Source organism: Diabrotica undecimpunctata, chromosome 2, assembly GCF_040954645.1.
Source record: "Diabrotica undecimpunctata isolate CICGRU chromosome 2, icDiaUnde3, whole genome shotgun sequence".
Taxonomy (NCBI): domain Eukaryota; kingdom Metazoa; phylum Arthropoda; class Insecta; order Coleoptera; family Chrysomelidae; genus Diabrotica; species Diabrotica undecimpunctata.
Window position 1 is genome coordinate 108,421,170 of NC_092804.1, and position 20,683 is coordinate 108,441,852.

At 31.6% G+C, this 20,683-nt stretch overlaps 1 protein-coding gene across 6 annotated transcripts in view; it reads right to left on the minus strand.

Annotated features, from left to right (window-relative positions):
- The window catches only part of Liprin-gamma (liprin protein kazrin), a 298,413-nt gene that overhangs the window by 41,095 nt on the left and 236,635 nt on the right, over positions 1-20,683 (minus strand). For all 6 annotated transcript variants that reach the window (XM_072523265.1, XM_072523266.1, XM_072523268.1 and 3 more), the window contains exon 12: positions 7,685-7,843. In XM_072523265.1, the coding sequence (XP_072379366.1) occupies positions 7,685-7,843 (159 nt within the window). The remainder of the gene's footprint in view (positions 1-7,684; positions 7,844-20,683) is intronic.

Sequence of the window (20,683 nt, forward strand, 5' to 3'; positions counted from 1 at the left end):
TAAAAACTCTTTTTGAAAGGTTACTAGTGCAGATTCTACACAATTGCAATAAAATAAAGAGAGTTGCTTTCCTACAAGATCTAATCCCATCTATTTTTTATATTTTAAGCTGAAATTAATTTCCCGGTCAAAGCAGCCGATTAATAAAACGGCGATCCACATAGAAGTCAACTTAGTTAGTTCTATAAGTCTATATCTTAAAGTAATAATCAGTAATATTATTATTTTTTATAAATAGTCTTGCGTACTTCCACGGCCTACCTATAAATTGTAAAAATCAGCATTAGACAGTGAATAGTAAGACAGAGTTTTAATCAATTTAAAAACAATAATTTTGCAAAATAGTCATAGTCGTAGTCATACTTTATTGATCCTTTAATTAAGACATTAAAGATAAATGTATAGGATACGTCACTACAGAATTCAGTATAAAAAACATTAATGTGTATAATACAATATTCACAATAAAATAAACATTTTTGCAAGTAAAATATGAAGCTACTGCAGTTTGTCCTCAAGATATTCATTTATATAATAATATGCTTTTCCTAAGAGTAAATCTTTAACAGTTTTTGGCAAATGATCAGTCCCATATATCTGAAAAGGTCAGTCCCATATATCTGAAGCAATTTCGAAATTTGAATGTTCTATGTTTAGGAACTCGTAAAGATTCAGCACTTCTTGTATTGTAATAGTGATTGTCTGAATTTACTAAAAATGTATTGATTTCCTATTTTACATAAAGTAAACATGTATAGATATATAGGCAGTAGAAAGTTAAAATTTGATGTTTAATAAAAATTGGTTTTCAAGATTGTTGATAATCCAAATTAAAAATTTTACGGATAATTTTTTTTGGGTAATGAACAATTTGTTACTATCTACTGAGTTCCCCCACAAAATTACATTATCGCACATGTGGCTGAAAGCAAGGATATAGTAAACGTTCATTAATGCCGAGATAGGTAGTGTGTTTTTTATTCTAGATATAGCATAAAAAGCTTTATTCAATTTCATGTTCACTGAATTCATTTGCTCTTACCATTTGAGATTACAATCAATCACACCCAAAAACTTTGTAGAGTGAGTGGAAGATAACATATTGTTTCTATCATGGATGGTTAAGATATAGTGATAGGTAGATGAGTTGTGTGAATGAAAATAAATATTTTTCATCTTGTCAATGTTTAATATTAGGTTGTTGGTATTACACCAGCGTATAAAGCAGTCAACAACAGTCTTTATTGTCATTTTAATTCCTCGTGGGTACGTGCAGAGACTATTAACGAGGTATCATCAGCAAACATTAATATTATAAGTGCCCTTATATGATCTGGTAGGTCGTTAATAAAAATTAGAAATAATAATGGTCCCAGCACGGATCTCTGTGATACTCCTTTATTTGTCGTGTATGGTTCTGAGCTTGATTCTTTCATCTTAACAACACTCTTCCTGTCACTTAAGAAATTTATTACCCATTCTAGAAATATCCCTCTAAAACCAACGTTGAATAATTTATTGCGAATAAATGATATGTCTAAGCAGTCAGAAACTCGTGATAGATCAAAAAATAGTCCTGCCACGTAGTTTCTACTATCTAATTAATCATAAATACGCTCAAACAAGCTACATGCAGCCGTAAGTGTTGACTTTTTTTATCTAAAGCCGTGTTGATTTAGAGTTAATAAATTGTATTCTTCTATAAAATTTAACATTCTGTTGTATACAACCTTCTCTATTACTTTGGAAATTATGCTAAGGACAGATACAAGTCTATAATTTGAAATATCATGAGGGTCATTCTTTTTGAAGATTGGAATAACTGTTGCCATTTTAAATATGGATGGAAATTGGCTGGTTGTTATTAAGAGATTAACAAAATGGGTTAAAGGAATCGATATATGATCACTTATCAGTTTTATTATTTTTACAGATATGTTATCAATACCAGTACTAGGCTTATTTTTTAGTTGATCGATTGTATTTTTTATTTCAATTGGAGTTACGGGTAAAAAGAAAAATGTTTTGTTACACATTTTTAAGGTAGTACAAGAAGAAGGCAACGATGTGCCAAAATGAGTTTAAAGATTGTATTCTGTAATTGTAGCAAAATATGAGGCAAACGAATTAGCAATATCACCAGACTTGGTAATAATTTTATTATCATAATGTAGAATAATTTCAGACCTGTTCTTTTGCCTACCGGTTTCACTGTTTACTAAATTCCAAATTGTTTTTGGTATATTGTAAGATTGATTAATTAAGTCACTATGAAAGTTTTTTTTAGTATTTATTAATAGAGAATTATATTCTTTTTTTGCCTGTTTATAGGTATCTTGAGACTCGAGACTCCCTATATTTTTTGCTATCCAGTGTAGATTTTTAGTTCTTCCCTAGCGTGTTTTACCTCATTTGTTACCCATGTAGGTAGCCTTATTTGTTTTTTGTGCTTTATACCGTGTTTTTATTGAACAATATAAATTTAGGTTGTAATCTAAAATGCTAACAAATGAATTTGTGGCATATTCAGCATTCAATTGTGAATAAACTTGATCAAAAACTGTAGAAGAAATCTTTAAACATCAATACATTTTCATCTGACATATCCCTGTAACTGATGGGTTTTTTTATCTTTTTTCGATACTTTATTGACTTGCAAATATACACTAAGTGAAAATACTTTATGGTCACTAAAGTGCCCCTCGAAAACATTTGATTTATAAAGATATGATATATAAGTAAGCTATAAGTATAAGGTGGATAAGAGTTTTTTCTCGAAGCGGATGAAGCTTAAAAAATTCTTTACGCTATCTTCGAGAAACGGCTGAATACCAGGGGAGATCGGATCAAAAGTGAAAAAGTCATCAGACGAATAGACGGATGAAGGCAAGAGAATGCGAAGAGGATATGAAGAGGGTGAGTAGGAACTCTTTAAGAGAATTAGAGAGGTAGATATAACGCCAATAAATGGAAGGAGAGTCGAAATGAAATACAAGATGATGAAGATAAACAGTTGGCCTTGTGCTAAAGAAAATCTGGGAGCGAGAGAAAATGCCAGATGTATGGAGGGAGGCAACACTACGTCCAATTCATAAGAAGGGAGATAAAATAGTATGCGAAACTACAGAAATATCACTCTTCTGGATATAACATATAAGTTACTCGCCATAGTCATAAGAAGTAGACTGGAAAGGCACTTAATCGGGCAGGTTGGTGAATAACAGGGAGGATTAAAAAAAGGCAGATATACCATATATCCAATATTCGTGTTAAAAATGATTCAGAGTAGTACGTACAAGCAACAGTTAAAGCTAAACCTCCACTTTATGGATTCCAAACAAGCTTACGATTCTGTGATAATAAGGCGTCTGTGCCATGCGCTAAGAGTTCTTCAAATTTCCAATTGAAAAGATGATTGGGTTAGTAAAAATAATCTTAGTCAAGACCGACAATAGAGTAAGGAAAGAAAGAAGCCTATTAGGAAAATTTGAATTAAGAAGGGGACTAAAGGAAGAAGATCCGCTGTCCACAATACTCTTTAATTTATTGCTGGAGGCAATGATAATAGAGAATGTAGTACAAAGAAAAGGTACAATTGATGACAATAGAAGCCAGGTCCTGGTATTTGCGGACGATGTGGTGTTAATGAGAAGAACTAAAGGGAAACTGCTAAGGATGTGCAAACTATTTGAAACGAAAGCTAAACAGTATGGACTGATTCATCATCATCCAGCCTCAAGAGTCCACTGCTGAACATAGGCCTCTTCCTCATGTTTCCAACCCCGTCTATCTTGCGCCGCTCTTATCCAGTTTTTATTGAGTCTTCTTAAATCGTCAGTCCATCTTGTAGGTGGTCGACCGACGCTTCTCTTGTCTTCCCTTGGCCTCCATTCCAATAACCTCTTTGTCCATCGCCCATCTGTCATTCTGGCTATGTGTCCTGCCCATCTCCATTTTAGTCTGGCTATCTTCTCGATGATGTCAGTCACTCCGGTTCTTCTCCTGATGTCTTCGTTGGTTATTCTGTCTCGCAGAGTTATTCCTAACATGGACCGCTCCATTCTTCTCTGCGTGACTCTCAGTTTGGTAGCTGCTGCTTTTGTTAAGGTAAGTGTTTCTGCTCCGTACGTCAAGACTGGGAGGACGCACTGATCAAATACCTTTCTCTTTAGGCATGTGGGCAGCTCACTTTTAAAAGTTTCTCTCAGTTTTCCAAATGCTGCCCACCCAAGGCCGATTCTTCTCTTCAGTTCATGAGTCTGGTTATCCCTGCCAATCATAATTTCATGTCCCAGGTATTTATATCTATCTACGAGTTCTATTTCTTTACCACCAATACTGATGTTCTGGTTGAGTACCAAATTGGTCATGATTTTTGTTTTCGAGATATTTATATTTAAACCTACACTTTCTGTAGCCACAACGAGTTCCTGTACCATCTCTCTTGCCATACCTAGATCCTTAGCTATTATAAGTATATCATCGGCGAAACGTAAGTTGTTTAGATATTCTCCATCTATTTTTATTCCCTTTGTCATCCAATCCAAATTCTTAAAAGCATGTTCTAGCACCGTATCAAAAAGTTTAGGTGACATTGGGTCTCCTTGTCTAACCCCCCGTTCTATTTTTATGCGATTACTGTTAGTATGTAATCTGACAGTGGTTGTTGCCTGCAGGTATATTTTGTATAATAATTTAGTATATCTATAATCTAGCCTGCATTCTTTAAGCGCCTGTAATATTTTGCTTAGCCCAACTGTGTCAAAGGCTTTGTGAAAATCGATGAATATTAGAACTAGAGGTTTATTGTATTCCACTGCTTTCTCTATTAGGGTTTTTATACTTTGTAGATGGTCATTTGTTCCGTAACTTTTTCGGAATCCTGCCTGTTTCCTTGGTTGATAAGTCAGTTCTGAAGCTATTTTCTTGTGGCATTTTAAATTAATTACTATTTAACTGGGAATAAGCCACAATTAAAGGTTAAAATACGTTTATTGACGTTTTGAGGTTTTTATTTAGGTATTTTGAGAACGATTTCCGAAGTGGAAATTGAAACGTCAATAAACGTATTTTAACCTTTAATTGTGGCTTATTCCCAGTTAAATAGTAATTAATTTATATATATATATATATATATATATATATATATATATATATATATATAAACTAAGGTACACTCGAAGAGTGGTGGGTTTATCGGTCAAAGTGGAGAAATAAAAAGACAAAGACGATGGCTACTTCATCTATTTATTGAAGACGTTTCGCTTTCTGCTCAGAAAGCATCATCAGTTCATCTTACAAAGACATGTAGCAGTCAGTGATGTTAAAAATATGAAAAAGCTTACAAAGCTGGAATATTTTTAACATCACTGACTGCTACATGTCTTTGTAAGATGAACTGATGATGCTTTCTGAGCAGAAAGCGAAACGTCTTCAATAAATAGATGAAGTAGCCATCGTCTTTGTCTTTTATTTCTCCACTTTGACCGATAAACCCACCACTCTTCGAGTGTACCTTAGTTTATATTGGATTGAAGGTCGTACCCCTTTTCTCGATATATATATATATATATATATATATATATATATATATATATATATATATATATATATATATATATATATATATATATATATATATATATATATGGCTGAGGAGGCTAATCGGTCTGTAATTCTCTAAATTTGCTTTGTCTCCTGCTTTGTGTAATAGAATCATAGTAGCGTTGTTCCAGTCTGTTGGAATATTGGCGCTGTGAAGGCAGATATTGAAAAGTTGTTTAATTTTTTCAAGTAATACATCCCCTCCAATTTTTAGCGCTTCTGATACTATTCCATCTTCACCCAGGGTTCGATTATTTTTCATTTTCTTCAAGGCTTCTTTGATTTCTGATTTGGTTATATCGGGCATTAAATCTGATCCTTGGTTTAATACCCCAGTTTTTAGTGTAATTGGAGGTTCCGTATTGTTATCTTTTTTCTTGATCTATATAACTCTGTGTAGAACTCTTCAACTATTCTTAATATTTCATCTCTGTTCGTTGTTTCTTCTCCAGTTCTGTTTCTCAGTTTGTTAATTTCTATTTTCCCCTTTTGTGCGCTCCTCTTCAAAACTTTCATGTTCTTATTTTGCTCTATTGCCTGTTTTGTTTTTTCTACATTGTAGTTTCTTATGTATAATCAGCTTAATAATAATCATGGACTGATTATTATTATGCAAAAAACAAAGCATATGAAAGTTTGGAAAGTCAAGAGATTTAGAAGCGGATTTCCAGAGAAAGGAAGACGGTCGGAGCTCTACACAAACTACTAAGCGCAAAAATCATTTCAAGTAAGGTAAAATTGAGACTATACCTAACAGTGATCCAACTCACGGTCCTGTACGGAAGCGAAACATGGGTTATGAATAAAACTAATGAAAATATGCTGAACATCTGGGAATAGTAAGTGTTTTAAGAAAGATACTCGTCGGAGTAAATGACTATAAAGACGATTGGAGGAGATGAACAAATAAAGAGATCGGAGACCTGCACGGGAAACCAGAAATTAGCCAGATCATCTGGGCAAAGAGACTTAGATGGTTAGGCTATCTTGCGAGAATGGCAGATAGAAGGTGAGCAAAGGACTCGCTGCTAAAAGAGAGAAGAGAACAATCACCAAAAAGGTGGCATAATCGGGATAACAGATTGGAGAATTGCGACCGTGGACAGGATATATATATATATATATATATATATATATATATATATATATATATATATATATATATATATATATATATATACATAGTCTAAAAACTAAAAACTAAAAACAAATATATTTTATTTCGTTTTCTTGTTTTGTTATTATTATTTTTTTAAGTCATCTTACAAACACAGCCGGTAAACTAAGAACAAGAAATAACTTAAGATCAAAACTTGCAGGAACAACTTGAGGTGCTTCTGCAGTTACTCTTCGGACCTCTGCTCTAGCTTTGGTTTTTTCAGTGGCAGAATATTGTGCACCAGTATGGCTAAATAGTGCACATACAAGCAAAATCAATGTCCAACTTAACCAAACCATGAGAATAATCACTGGAACAATAAAACCAACGCCAGTGAGATGGCTGCCTACTCTGAGCAATATTGCTCCACCAGATCTACGCCGTACAGCAGCATTAGTGAGAGAGTACCAGAAAAAAGTTGGAAAATAAAAATTTTATTAACTTCTTATAATACGTAGCGTTCGACAAACAACAACGAATATTAATAGAGAAATAATTAGTAAAATTTGGAGCCCAACCATTAAAAGACCCCCCAATTGGTGGAACGTGGACGTCAACATTACAAAAGCTGAAATGATAGAATAAACAGGACTCTGTCTTACAAAAAACAAGTTAACAGGATTCTTTTGTTTATTGTATCGAATGCTCATGTGACGTCTACCAAAGCTACCAGCTTCAAGTAAAAGAAAAGGACTAAAAGTAAAAATGATCTTATAATAAAATTTAAATTACAAACTACAAAAATACAATAACCAATAATAAGGAGTAAAAATAATTAACTTTTTTGTGAAAAATATCATCCACGGGAAACTAATATTAGTTAATTGATTAATATCATTAAATTCTATAAATAAAATCTTTACATTCTCGGATGTTTTTCTTAGCTTGATATATGTCTCATGCACAAATACAAATACATACCTGTCGATCGTATTTCATTATTCTCAGTAAATGTATGCCGTGTACAATAGACGCCTGATGAAACTTCCTAGTGACTCCTAAATACTTTTCCAATTCCTTTTTACTCAAGTGTTCCAACATTCTCGCATCCACCATATTCGTCGCGAAATTCTCGCAATACTGAAACAAAACAAACAATGCTCTTGTTTAGATGACTTTAATATTCATGGCATGTGGATCGAAGTAACCTACTTACTGAAATTTGTTATACGATATATACATTTTTCTAAGGGTGTTTTAAATTTTTCAATTATATTAAGACTCTTTTGTAATAACGCTAATGCGCTTAGAAAAATAAATATGAAGTGAGAAATTTATGTAGTGTAATAAAATAGGAAGGACAAAACAACCAAATAAAATATAAAAAATTCCTTTCTCTAAAACAAGCATACACTATAAAGTATGTTTTTAGTTTTAACTATAAAAATTATTGTCACCATCTTGGACAATATCTGTGATTACTCTAGGTGAGCGGTTTACCCTTAAAAAGACGCTTAACAACGGAATATACCGACTAAAGTTTTTTATCGGATTATATATATTTTTTAAGTTTAAATGTATTTTTGTTTAATTTTTTCAAGAGTAGGGTTATTAACGAATAACATAACAAAAAACAATTTTCCAAATCTCTTCCAGTAAAATTGTTTTAGGAAGATCTCATCGAATTAAATACTTTTTCTCCGGTGTATAGGAGATAGTCAATTCTCACAATCTTATCTAGTTTTTATTATAATTACAATAAAATTGTGGGCTACCGGTTTCGAGGCTTACAATATCTGCCCCATCATCAGACCACAGACAATGGTATTAGTTTTAATAAAAACCGACAGTTAAAAACAACATGAAAAAAAAAAAAAAACAATGAACGCACAATACAAACCAAAGTCAAAACTAAAGTAAATCAAAATTATGCCAGCAAATACAACCTTAACTGAGTAAAATTGACATTAGATATATAAAAGGTTAACTTAAATACAATTAGTTAGTTAGGTAGTTTACATACATTCACTTTTTTTATCTTGGTAATTTAAACAAAAAGTTTTATTTTCCAGTTTTTTGCAATTTTTTATTGAAAACATGCCTAAATTAGTGATTTTTGGATTTTTTTTTCTACCAATCTTAAAACCTTCACGTATACGCTTATTATCGTATACAGCGATAGACTGCTCGAAATGAATATTGAAATATTTCGTTCAAGCTTTCAGCAAGATAGAAACCATTTATCCTTTTCAAACTATTTTTACTTTTAGTTGAATGCATATCAAGATTATTCAGCTTTTTATAGAATTCCAATTCATTTAGTAATTTTTTAGAAAAAAATCCCAAAAACTACTAATTTACGAATTTCTTCAACAAAAAATTGTAAATAACTTAAAAGGAAAGCATTTTTTTGAAAAATTATAAGGATAGAAAAAGTATTTATTTCGATGAGGTATGCCTAAAAAATTTTACTCTAAGCGATTCGGAAAATTGTTGTTTTGTTATATGTTATTTGTTAATAACAATTTTAGCCCACTTAAACAAATTTCAAGAAAATACATTTGAATTTAAAAATATATATAAAATTTAATAAAAAAAAAGGTTTGGAGAAGTAGAAATTCAAAAAAATAGTCGGTTTATGCTCTGTTAATAGGAGTTTGCCGCTCGCCTATGACAACAGTTAACGAATAAATACATACCCATTTTCTGTAAATATATCATAATATGTATATTATACGTATTATTTAGGTGTGGACTGGCTCGACGATTATTCAAAGCAAAAGTGAATATTGCGTCGGTCCTTGGCCTTTTCCTATAATATAATTGACGTTACTGGCTTAGCATCCTACATTATATATCGAGAGCACAATCTATTACAAAAAATAAAGGACCTACGCAAATTTTTTTTAAAAGATCTTTAAAAACCGGACGATGATACCAACCGTAGTGCTGTAGAAATGGTCCTTCCATCCATTTTTGTCTTTTGATTCTAATAAACTATTATTTAAAAGCAAAATACAATGTTTTTAAAAACAATATTTATTAAAAAAATGTTACACTTAGTTGTGTTTCTTTTACAGTTTCAGAGGAACGCTTTTATGAGGAACCAAAAAATAAGTTATAAAAGACTGAGGCAGTTTTGGGGTCTGTTTTTTTAGACGAGGATCCGTCTTGGTTACCTCCTGCTCAAAGAATACTAGATTATGTAGTTTTTCAAGACGAAATGGGTGATATCTCTTGTGGTTACACTGTTTTGCAAAATGTAATACCAGACATCCAACAACGTCCAGTGCAGCCATTAAAGGACTCAAATTGTGTGACAAAACCTACGATGTTACCAGATAATCTAATATTTCCTTCTCATCTCAAAAAATTCGAGTATTATCAAATGTATTATTACCGAATAATATTAAGGTAAGTTGTCCAACTTCATATAATACACAGATTTCTAGCAAACCAGTGGTTGTTGAAGTAAACAGTTTAAGAAGATGGAAAGCAAGTAATCCCAGTAAATGAAGAAGAAATCTGGCTAAAAGACGTCATTCAGAGTGTTTACCCTATATTACTAAAGTGATGGCAAAAGCCCTAAACTGGTTAACTTTGACAAATGTATCTTTAAATGTACTGAGCATTTTTCAAAGGAACTGCGATAGATAATTTGCGCTAATTATTGGCAAATGGATTTTAAACGAAAAAAAGATTTTATTTTGTCAAACATACAGATATTTACTCCAAAAAGACGCGTATTAGTCAAGAAAACACAACATTAAGAAATATCTAATGCAAAACATTATTTCTTTATAAATGGTAATGACAAAATTAGAGTATGCAGACATTTTTTCTGCAAAACGTTAAATATATCAATGGATGTAGGTACGCATGATATGAATAATACAGATTGTATAGGAACATTCTTATCTGATGATAAATGCGGAAACATACGGCTATTAATAAAACCAGTCCGGAATCAATTCAACAAGTTAAATCCCATATCGAGTCATTTTCATCAATGGAGTCGCATTATAGAAGAAAGAGCACGAAACGTCAGTATTTAGATAGAAATCTAAATATCGCAAAAATCTTTAGCTTATATCTAGACCTCATCATCATCATCATCAATCCTGAGTTGTCCATTGTTGAACATAGGCCTCCTCTAGACTTTTCCATCTGCTTCTGTTATGCGCCTCTGCTATCCAATTGGTCACGATTCTTTTGAGGTCGTCGGTCCATCGCGTTGGGGGTCTTCCTCGGCTTCGCTTGTCAGCCCGTGGTCTCCAAGCAATTTTTTTGTCCAACTGTCGTCTTTCATTCTTGCAACATGTCCTGCCCATCTCCATTTTTGCCTTGTAATATGTTTGATAATGTCTTCCACTCCGGTTCGTCTACGAACTTCCTCGTTTCTTATTCTATTATATCTAGACCTATGCAAGGAAAAAATTAGTGGGTGCCAGTTTCTGAAACAACATACAGAAAAATATTTTGTAGAGAGTATATCTTGTCTTTTTTTAAGCCAAAAAAATCAGTGTTCAATCTGTTCTGCATATGACAATGCAAAAAGAGGTGATGAAGAACAATATAAACAAAAATATATTGAACACATAGACAGAAAGAAGTCATGTCAAAATGCAAAAGCAAAGGATAAAGAAAGAGTAAACAATGAAACTAATTTTCTTTTACTGACTTTTGACCTGCAAGCAGTATTACAAATCCCATGTGGAGATGTTACACAGTTAGATTACACTTGCAAAATATCTGTGTATAATTTATGTTTTTATAAAGCAAAATTACCGAATGATGCGCACTGCTACGTTTGGACAGAGACGAATGGACAGAAGGGAAGTTCGCAATTTATTAGGAATATTTCAAATAGGAGCAATCACAATGTATAGGATGTTTATGACTCACACAAAATTTGTTCAGACACTGCGAACACATGCGTTGCATAAGTTCTTTCTTTTTGCAGTTTTCAAAGGCCCATACATTTTCCGATATGGCGGTCTAGGGATTTATAATACCGGAACTATCCTTGATGAATGATTTGTTTCTATAAATATATCCTATATTCCAATAGCCATTTGGTTTTCTACATTTCATAAAACAAAGAAAATAAATCCCAATTAGGAAGTTGCATCTTCGACTATCTGAAGAACAACATTAACAGTAATGTATCCCATATCACACCGTTTTCGGATACTTCGGTGGGTAGAGCCGCAATCAAAATGTAGCTGCTTTATTGATGTATGCAGTGAAAGTGTTGGGTAATATTGAAATTATAGAGCAAAAGTTCTTGGAAACGGAACACACTCACATGGAGGTATATTCGGTGCATTCTGCAATGGAATGTGCAAAGAAAAAAATTCCTGTGTACTCCTTACATAACAGGATGAACATTTTCCGCCATGCTAGATAAAGAAAAACCCGTAAAACTGCAAAAGGCATAAATGTGTCAAAACGGGAATATATCGTAAAATAAATGAAGTATAAAGATTTCTATGACTGTACGGATGTTGCGGAAAAACTTATTATTAACAGATATATTGACAAAACCGGAAGACCAGTGAAGTGGCTCAAAATCAAATACTTAAAATTTGTAAAAGGCCACTTTGGTCGGATTTATTACAACTATAACGTTTCGGATAATTTTGATTGCACTCATGTTTTTAAAGGAACAATAAAAGAGAGTAATCCAAAAAAATCATGCTCTGCAAGATAAACCTAACAGAACTAAAAAATTCACCAACAACACAAATACTAAGACGTCACTAACAATACCAAAGGTTTGAAACAAACTTTATTAACAACCACTTCCTATAAGCGTGGCGAAAAAGGAAGATCTTCTGAAACTGTGCAAGAATCTTACCATACCGGAAGAGTATCATGGTTGGTATCAGGGATTATCAACATTAACTGGCATAACAGAAAGAAACCGGAAGCAGATGTACAAGACAGTTCAGATGATGAGGATTATTCTATTTTTTTACAACAAATAACAGAGCTAAAGTCAATTATTTCGTTGGACAACTTATCCAATTCTCGATTTTGCTACTGGTAAAACCCAACAACTTACAACTTGCTAAAATTATAATTGTTTAATTAGGTTTTTTAATCAAAATCATAGTAATGTAGTTTTTATGTATTATTATCTGATTCTTAGTTACATTTTGTAAAAATAAAAAATCCAAAAGAAAACTCATAGTTTTATATATATCGATATCCTTATCTAAAAAGTTTTAAATGCGATTATAAAATAACTAATTTGACACTTGTCGGGTTTTGGCAGTAAGCCGACGATATATATATATATATATATATATATATATATATATATATATATATATATATATATATATTTTTCAAATTATTTTTTCGACCGTACTGTTTTAAATATTGATTTAAAGTATCAGCAATCGGTCAGGAAATAAAACTCTATTTGTTCAGTCTCAATATTTCGTCACGATTTTGTGACTTCTTCAGGAGAAAACTGTAAATTTATTAGAATAATTAATGTTTATATGTAAACAAAATGAATATTTTAATACTTACAACTATAAGAATGAAAATTTAAATTTTTTTGACATATCTAAATAAATGACATATTTGTTTGATTTTATTAAGGAGTTATGGTAACCGCAATATGTTATAGAGTGAATTCCCGTTGTACAATTTTCAGCGAGTAGGTTAAAATAAACAATTATTACTATGACAGTATTATTCATTTTATAAAGTGGAAAGATGGAATTAATAGAATTGAGAAAGAATCAGGAACACGATAAATTGATCTATAAAATGTAATTGATGGTATGTAGTCAGTTACTGCAATACTGATATTTAGGAATGTAATAAAATTATAGGTACAGTTACTAGAGAATTACAAAATTTGTGTTTAAAGGTTAAGATCTATCATATTATATATTGTTTAGTATGTTGCAGTAGATATTACTTAAATGATTGGTGTCTGTTTTATAATTGATAGATTCAGGAGTTTTATTAATGTGTACCATTTCAAGGAAAAGCCGATTTTTATAATTATCAACTTGTTCCAAGATTTTTACATTATTAAAGTCAAAGTTATGTCCTGTCTTCAAGTGGTGGTCCACTAAGGCACAAGAGTTTTTTTGTATGTTACAGTCACTCAACGTCACTCAACGTCAACAGTCACTCAACACAAAAGTGACTGTAACATATATATATATATATATATATATATATATATATATATATATATATATATATATATATATATATATATACACTCATGGACAAAAATATCGAACATTTTGGAATTTTCAAATTTTTGTTTTTTCAAAATAAATTCTGGCCAAGCAAGTCGTTTATTGTAAAATAAAGTTTATTTCAACAATGCTTAATAAAAAAAAAATAAGTTTTTATGCGGAGAAAATTGTAAAAAAAATAAATGTTTAATATTAGGTAAATAAGGTTATTTTACTCTAAACTTAAATGATAATTTAAATTGCTTAAACAACTGATTTAAACTGAAAGAAGTGTATGATCAGTAAGGAGTATTCCCCCCTCTAGCTCTTATTACTGCTTGCATATTTCTCAGCATGCTTGCAAGTAAATTTTGGACATATCTTTAGGAAATTGCATTCCATTCATCCTGTGCAGCAAGCCGAAGCTGCTCTATTGTATTTGAAACGGGATTTCCTTGTCGTATGCTGCCTTTTAGAGGATCCCACATGTGCTCTATTGGATTTAAATCCGGGCTAGACGGTGGCCAATCCAATCTTCGAATTTGGACCTCATCAAGATAATTACTAACTATGGCAGCGGCATGTGGTCGGGCATTATCGTGCATTAACGTGAATCTTTCATATCCAATGTAACCAACATATGACAAAACATGATTTTGCAGGATATTTTAAACGTAAGAATCACCAGTCGTTCGTCCAATCACTTCCACAAGTGCGGTACGTACCTCCCTACTAATACCTTCCCAAAGAATTATGCCATCAACTCCAAAACTAACGGTCTCGTCAAGACTGCAGCTGGCAAATCGTTCTCCAACTCTTCTGTAGACGTAGTTTTGAGCATCTGGCTCCCATAATAGTATTCTGGTTTCATCAGTGAAAAGAACGTTTTTTCAGTTGTCGATATTCCACTAAATATATGTTCTTGCAAATTCCAAACAACAAGCTTTATGATTTTGGAGAAGACGTGGAACTTTGGCGGGGCGTCTGGGCTTTAAGTTTGCTTCTTTTGATCTTCGTCTAACTGTTTGTGAACTCACATTAACTTGTCTAACATTTAATAGCTAATTTCTGAGGTGCAACTATGTCAATGAATGATTTCGTGTAGAATTAAGAAAAATCGGTCATCAAATGCGGTTGTGCACCTTGGGTGTCCTTGACCAGGCCTTCGTTCAAAATTTCCTGTTTCGCGGTACTTTTTTAGAGTATTTGAAACTATAGATTCAGTTCTGCTGAGACGTCATGCGATACCTTTTTGTGCATATCCTTCCTCGTACAAAATTACAATATGTGCTACTTGGACTTCATCGCAGTGCCGAATTGGTGGGATACTTGTTTTAAACTTAGTTAAATCAAAACAATATTGAATTAAACTTAATAAATTAAACTAAAAATAACCGAATTAGTATGATTTTTCCTTTACGTGAAGAAGGATTTTTATGATAAAATGTACGAATGACATTAACCACTGAATAAACGTCAAAATAAACATCAAAATATTTTAAACCAGCTGAGTACATCAACCTTCTATATGAGTATTATCAGTAATCTAAAATTATTTTGAAGTAATAGTGACTACAAAAAAAAATTGGAAAATTCCAAAATATTCGATATTTTTGTCCATGAGTGTATATAGGTATATATATATATATATATATATATATATATATATATATATATATATATATATATATATATATATATATATACATCGAAAAAGGGAGTACGACGGTTAAATAAGTTGGCTACTTTATCTATTTATTGAAGATATTTCGCTTTCTAATCAGAAAGCATCATCAGTTCATCTAAAACGCACAATATGAAAAACCAAACATCCATAGACAAGTCAATATAAATGTGTTACCTCAAAAAGACATGTATCAGTCAATGGTATAAAATGTAAAGAAGCTTAAGATAATAGAAATCAATAATTAGTTTTGTATAAACAATAAATTGAAACTAGATACAGTTTACAATTTGATTCAAACATAGCACAGCAAAAGACCATTTGGTTTTTTGTACATGTAAGTATGTAAAAAACTTATGTAAAAATAAGTATTTGCCGAGAACTAACAAGCTCATAAGATCACACTTTCAACAGTTTAATATTAATTTAATTTAATTTTTACCTTAGGTAACATTATTGAACAAATTAAGAGTTTAATTAGTAATATTATAAAAGGTGTAATGAAGTTACCATAAAAGCTTCCAATGCTAACAGGAGATACCCGGCAAATGGGAGCACAATTCAGGTCCAAATAGCTATCACGTGAAAAGACAGTGTCCTTGAAGGTAAAACATGACACACAACAAGGCGAGTTACCAACCGCTCATGCAATATCGTGGTAAGTTTAAAAAATATAAAAAAGTAGGCAAAAACCTTGTCAGTACGAACCATTAAATGAAAGAAAAAGATATTTAAAAACACCATTCTCCATTCAGGGAATGGCTCAGAGAAAAAGAGCAAAAAAGTGAGGACGATCCCTACATCTCATATAAAAGTAGGTATATAAGTTATGGCTGGCTGGCCAGTCACAGGTGCAAATTTAATTCAACTTCTAACAGTCCAAGGTTCATAATAATTTGGAACTGTATATAATATAATATATATATATTTATATATATATATATATATATATATATATATATATATATATATATATATATATGTATATATAAATGTATATATATATATATATATATATATATATATATATATATATATATATATATATATGTATATATATATATATGTATATATATATATATATATATATATATATATATATATATATGCGTATATAGAAAAGAAATTTAATCTTTGCAGATAAGTTAAATAGTAAACTCTTAAAGATTTTCTTGATCAATCTTCAAGATCCTTGCAGATTTAGTATATATATATATATATATATATATATATATATATATATATATATATATACTGAATTAAGTTAGCTCAAAAACTTAATTTAAATTTTTGTGTTTAGACATAGGTACCGTTCTTAAGTATTATACACCAAAGGAGCTTTTGAAACTGCTTTTCAAAATAAACGTTATAAGTTATTTATCATTAAAATCAGATAATTAATTTCCTACTAGCGTAGACTTAACTAGCGAGTCTAATACTTGTCAGCTTGGAAAATTAATATAAGAAATTTATTACACTTTCGGGAGATTGCACCGTATCCTTATTTGTTAACGCCATCAGAAAGATGAACAGTGTCAGAGAATATCTATAAAGTTTAATAATTAAGAAGGCATGTATTCTATTTACATTTTAATAAACGACTTAAACGACCTATGACCTCACAATATATTTGATTAACGCTTAAATTTTAACTTACTTAATATCTGTTGTATTCACAATATTATCATCATTCCCTTTTCATTTACCTCTATTCAAAATGCAATTCTTAAAAACATTTTACAATTCTTTACATGTTTCTATTTTGGGTCATACCACTTTTTAATACGGCGTCTACAATCATATATTTTTTAGTGTTTTTCTAGTACTGATTCCACGAACTTGACACTCGATCGATTATTTCTGTTAAATAATTTTTATTTCTGTATGGAATGTATTCTGACAATTTTGAACTATGTTCTGCCATTTCAGCATTAATTGGTAACATAACTAGACGTATATTTGGACATAAGTTATTAATTATTATTTAGCCCCCAAAACTATGATCATTCTAACACCCACAGTTTGCAGTGAAAAACATATTTTTTTAAACTGCAATAATTCTAAACAAAGTCTTATTAGAATATAATTTATTGTAAAAACAAGAACTAGAAACCAAATAATAAAATAAATAACATACTAAAACAATTTAAAATTAAACACCTACAGAAAATTTGGGTATCATTTTGCTCAATACTTTTCTCAGCTTTTAGAAATATTTCCCGTTTGATCTTCTAATAATAACTTCATTATTCCCTAACTCTGCAATATCTCTGCGATCTTTAAAAAAGTTCTCTTTCGGTATGGATTCTTCCCTCTATGCGATCTGGATAGTTATAATACCCCTGCTAATAATTTTAAAAGATTAAAGTTACAAAATATCGCACTTTTAACATGAAATGAGGGAAAACTCCATTATGTAAGAAGTGCATCAACATTGTATAAAATATTTTGTAGCAATCAACTTCACCAGTTGGCATTTCGTGATATATGGTCTACCTAATTGATAGTTAATGGTACTACATTAAACATTAACCGTAAATTGAATTTGTGAGTGTGCTTGATTTTTGAAAAACGATTTTTTTGTGCACAAACATAACATTTGCAAGGATATTAATGCTATCGCAGAAAAATTGATCTCCAAAGTTAAATAAGCATTATTAATAGTTATTTATGTCCCAGTCAGTAAAGTAGCCCCTTATCGAACGAGTCTGATATTACGAGCAGAGCGAGCGACGCGAGCGGGGTGAGTAACAGACAAGTTAGATAAAAAATGCTTACTGACGTCGTGCATACAAAATTTTATCGACATTGTAAAAACAATAGCAAATAATAATATTTTGTGTAATGTTTTTATTGCATTAACATACACAAAATATATAGTCATAAATACAACAGTTTTATTCATGTTATGTACAATTTGACATGTTAATAAAATTAATTCCTGAAGTGAAAAGTGCTTGAATTGGGAACGTTTTATCAACGTTAACGTTTATATCGTTATTAAAATTACCATTAACAACTTCCCCTAAAAGAAGTTCTGAAGCTGTCTCTAATAACTTAATAAAACGGCACTACCTCAGAGTAGTGAGCACCACTGTATAATTTATAATTGGTTTTAAAACTTAAAGACATTTTAATTTTAGGCGAAATTAGAATTTCATGTAACAGTGGTGACAGTTGACTTTTGTATGATAGCCGCTTTGGATTTTTATTCGATTTACAAATAATTACTAAGTCTGTAAATCAAGTTTTAAATAATATTATGGTTGAATGCTCGAATTTGTAACCTTTACTTAAATAGAAGACAGATATTGAGCACCATTTTTTATTAAATACTCGAAGTTGATGGTTGATAAAAAATATTCATATAACGTTTTAGACTGACTTTGTCAAAAACGTAAACTGACATCTGACATATGGCAACTTAGATGAGGAGTAAACCGTAAACCGTAAACATAGAAAACCATGGATGACAAAAGAAATATTACAATTTATGGAGAGGAGACGGATGGTAAAAAACAAAAATCTAACAAGATACAAAGAACTCAACAATGAAATTGAGAAAAAAATAAATATAGCTAAGGAAGAGTGGATGAAAGAAAAATGTAAACAGGTAGAAGATTCGCAAATGAAGCATAAAGATGAAAAAATTCACAGGAAGGTTAAAGAAGTAGCTAGAATATGGAAACACAAACACCTATTGATTGTAGTAAACAAGAAAAACCAAATGGAATTAGACCCTGAAAAACAGAAAGAAATATGGGAGTAATATCTTAAAGATTTGTTTGGTGATCCGAGAACAGAAGAGCCCCCAGAAATAGATTCAGATGAAAAATTAAACATTCTCACCGAAGAAGTTTTGCAGGCAATAAAAGACGCAAAGAACAACAAGGCACCCGGCGAAGACCTAATAACTGCCGAACATTTTAAACAACTAAGCGATAATGCTGTCAGGAAATTAACATACCGCTGCAATATTATATATGAACATAGCATAATACCGCATGACTGGCTAACATCCACATAATATAGCTTTTCCTAACAAACAAAAAGCAAGGCAATGTGAAGACCATCGAACTGTATCCCTAATGAGTCATGCTGCTAAGATTTTTATGCGAATAATTTATAACCGAATTCACAATAAGTGTGAAGAATACCTGAGTCGTTCTCAATATGGTTTAAGAAAGGTTACAGGCACTAGAGAAGCAATTATGGGATTGACACTGATGACAGAAAGGTATATTGAGGTTCAAAAACGGCTGTATGTGTGCTTTGTCGATTATAGAAAGGCCTTCGACCGCATCAAACACGGAAAATTGATTGAGGTGCTAAAAGAAGTAGGGTTGGAAGGACGCGACATAGCTTCCATAAGTAATATATACTGGAACCACACAGGATGCTTTCTAACAGAGAACGGAAACACCAAGTACATTAACATATAAAAAGGAGTGCGTAAAGGGTGCATTTTATCCCCCTATTATTAAATGTATATGCCGAACATATAATTAGAGCTTCTCTTGAAGATTGCTCTGAAGGTGCCAGAGCCAATGGAATCATCATTAACAATATAAGATATGCCGATGACACCGTAGTATTAGCAGAAACAGAAAACCAACTAAAAATATTGATAACCATATTATCAGAAGAAAGTTACAGGCTGAGCTTGGACATTAACTTTTCCAATACCAAAATTCTGGTATTCCACAAAAACCCCCATGAACAAGTTACACCTAACATACAAATAAATGGTATCACCCTTCAGAGTTCCCAAAGCTTCATGTACCTGGACAGAGGACTAAATAGTCAACTAAACCACTCAAGAGAAATTAGAAGACGCATTGAAATAGCAAGATCTGGTTTAATGAATATGCGTAAAATGCTCTGTAACCCCTAGCTATCAGTTTCAATAGGATTGAGAACACTAAAGTGTTATGTGTGATCTCTATTACTATATAGCTGTAAGACCTGGATATTAACACAGTATGACGTCAACAAATTAAATTCATTTGAAATGTGGATGTACTGCCTAATGCTAAGAATAAGCTGGACCAGCAGAACTACGAATGAAGAAGTACTGAGAGCAAT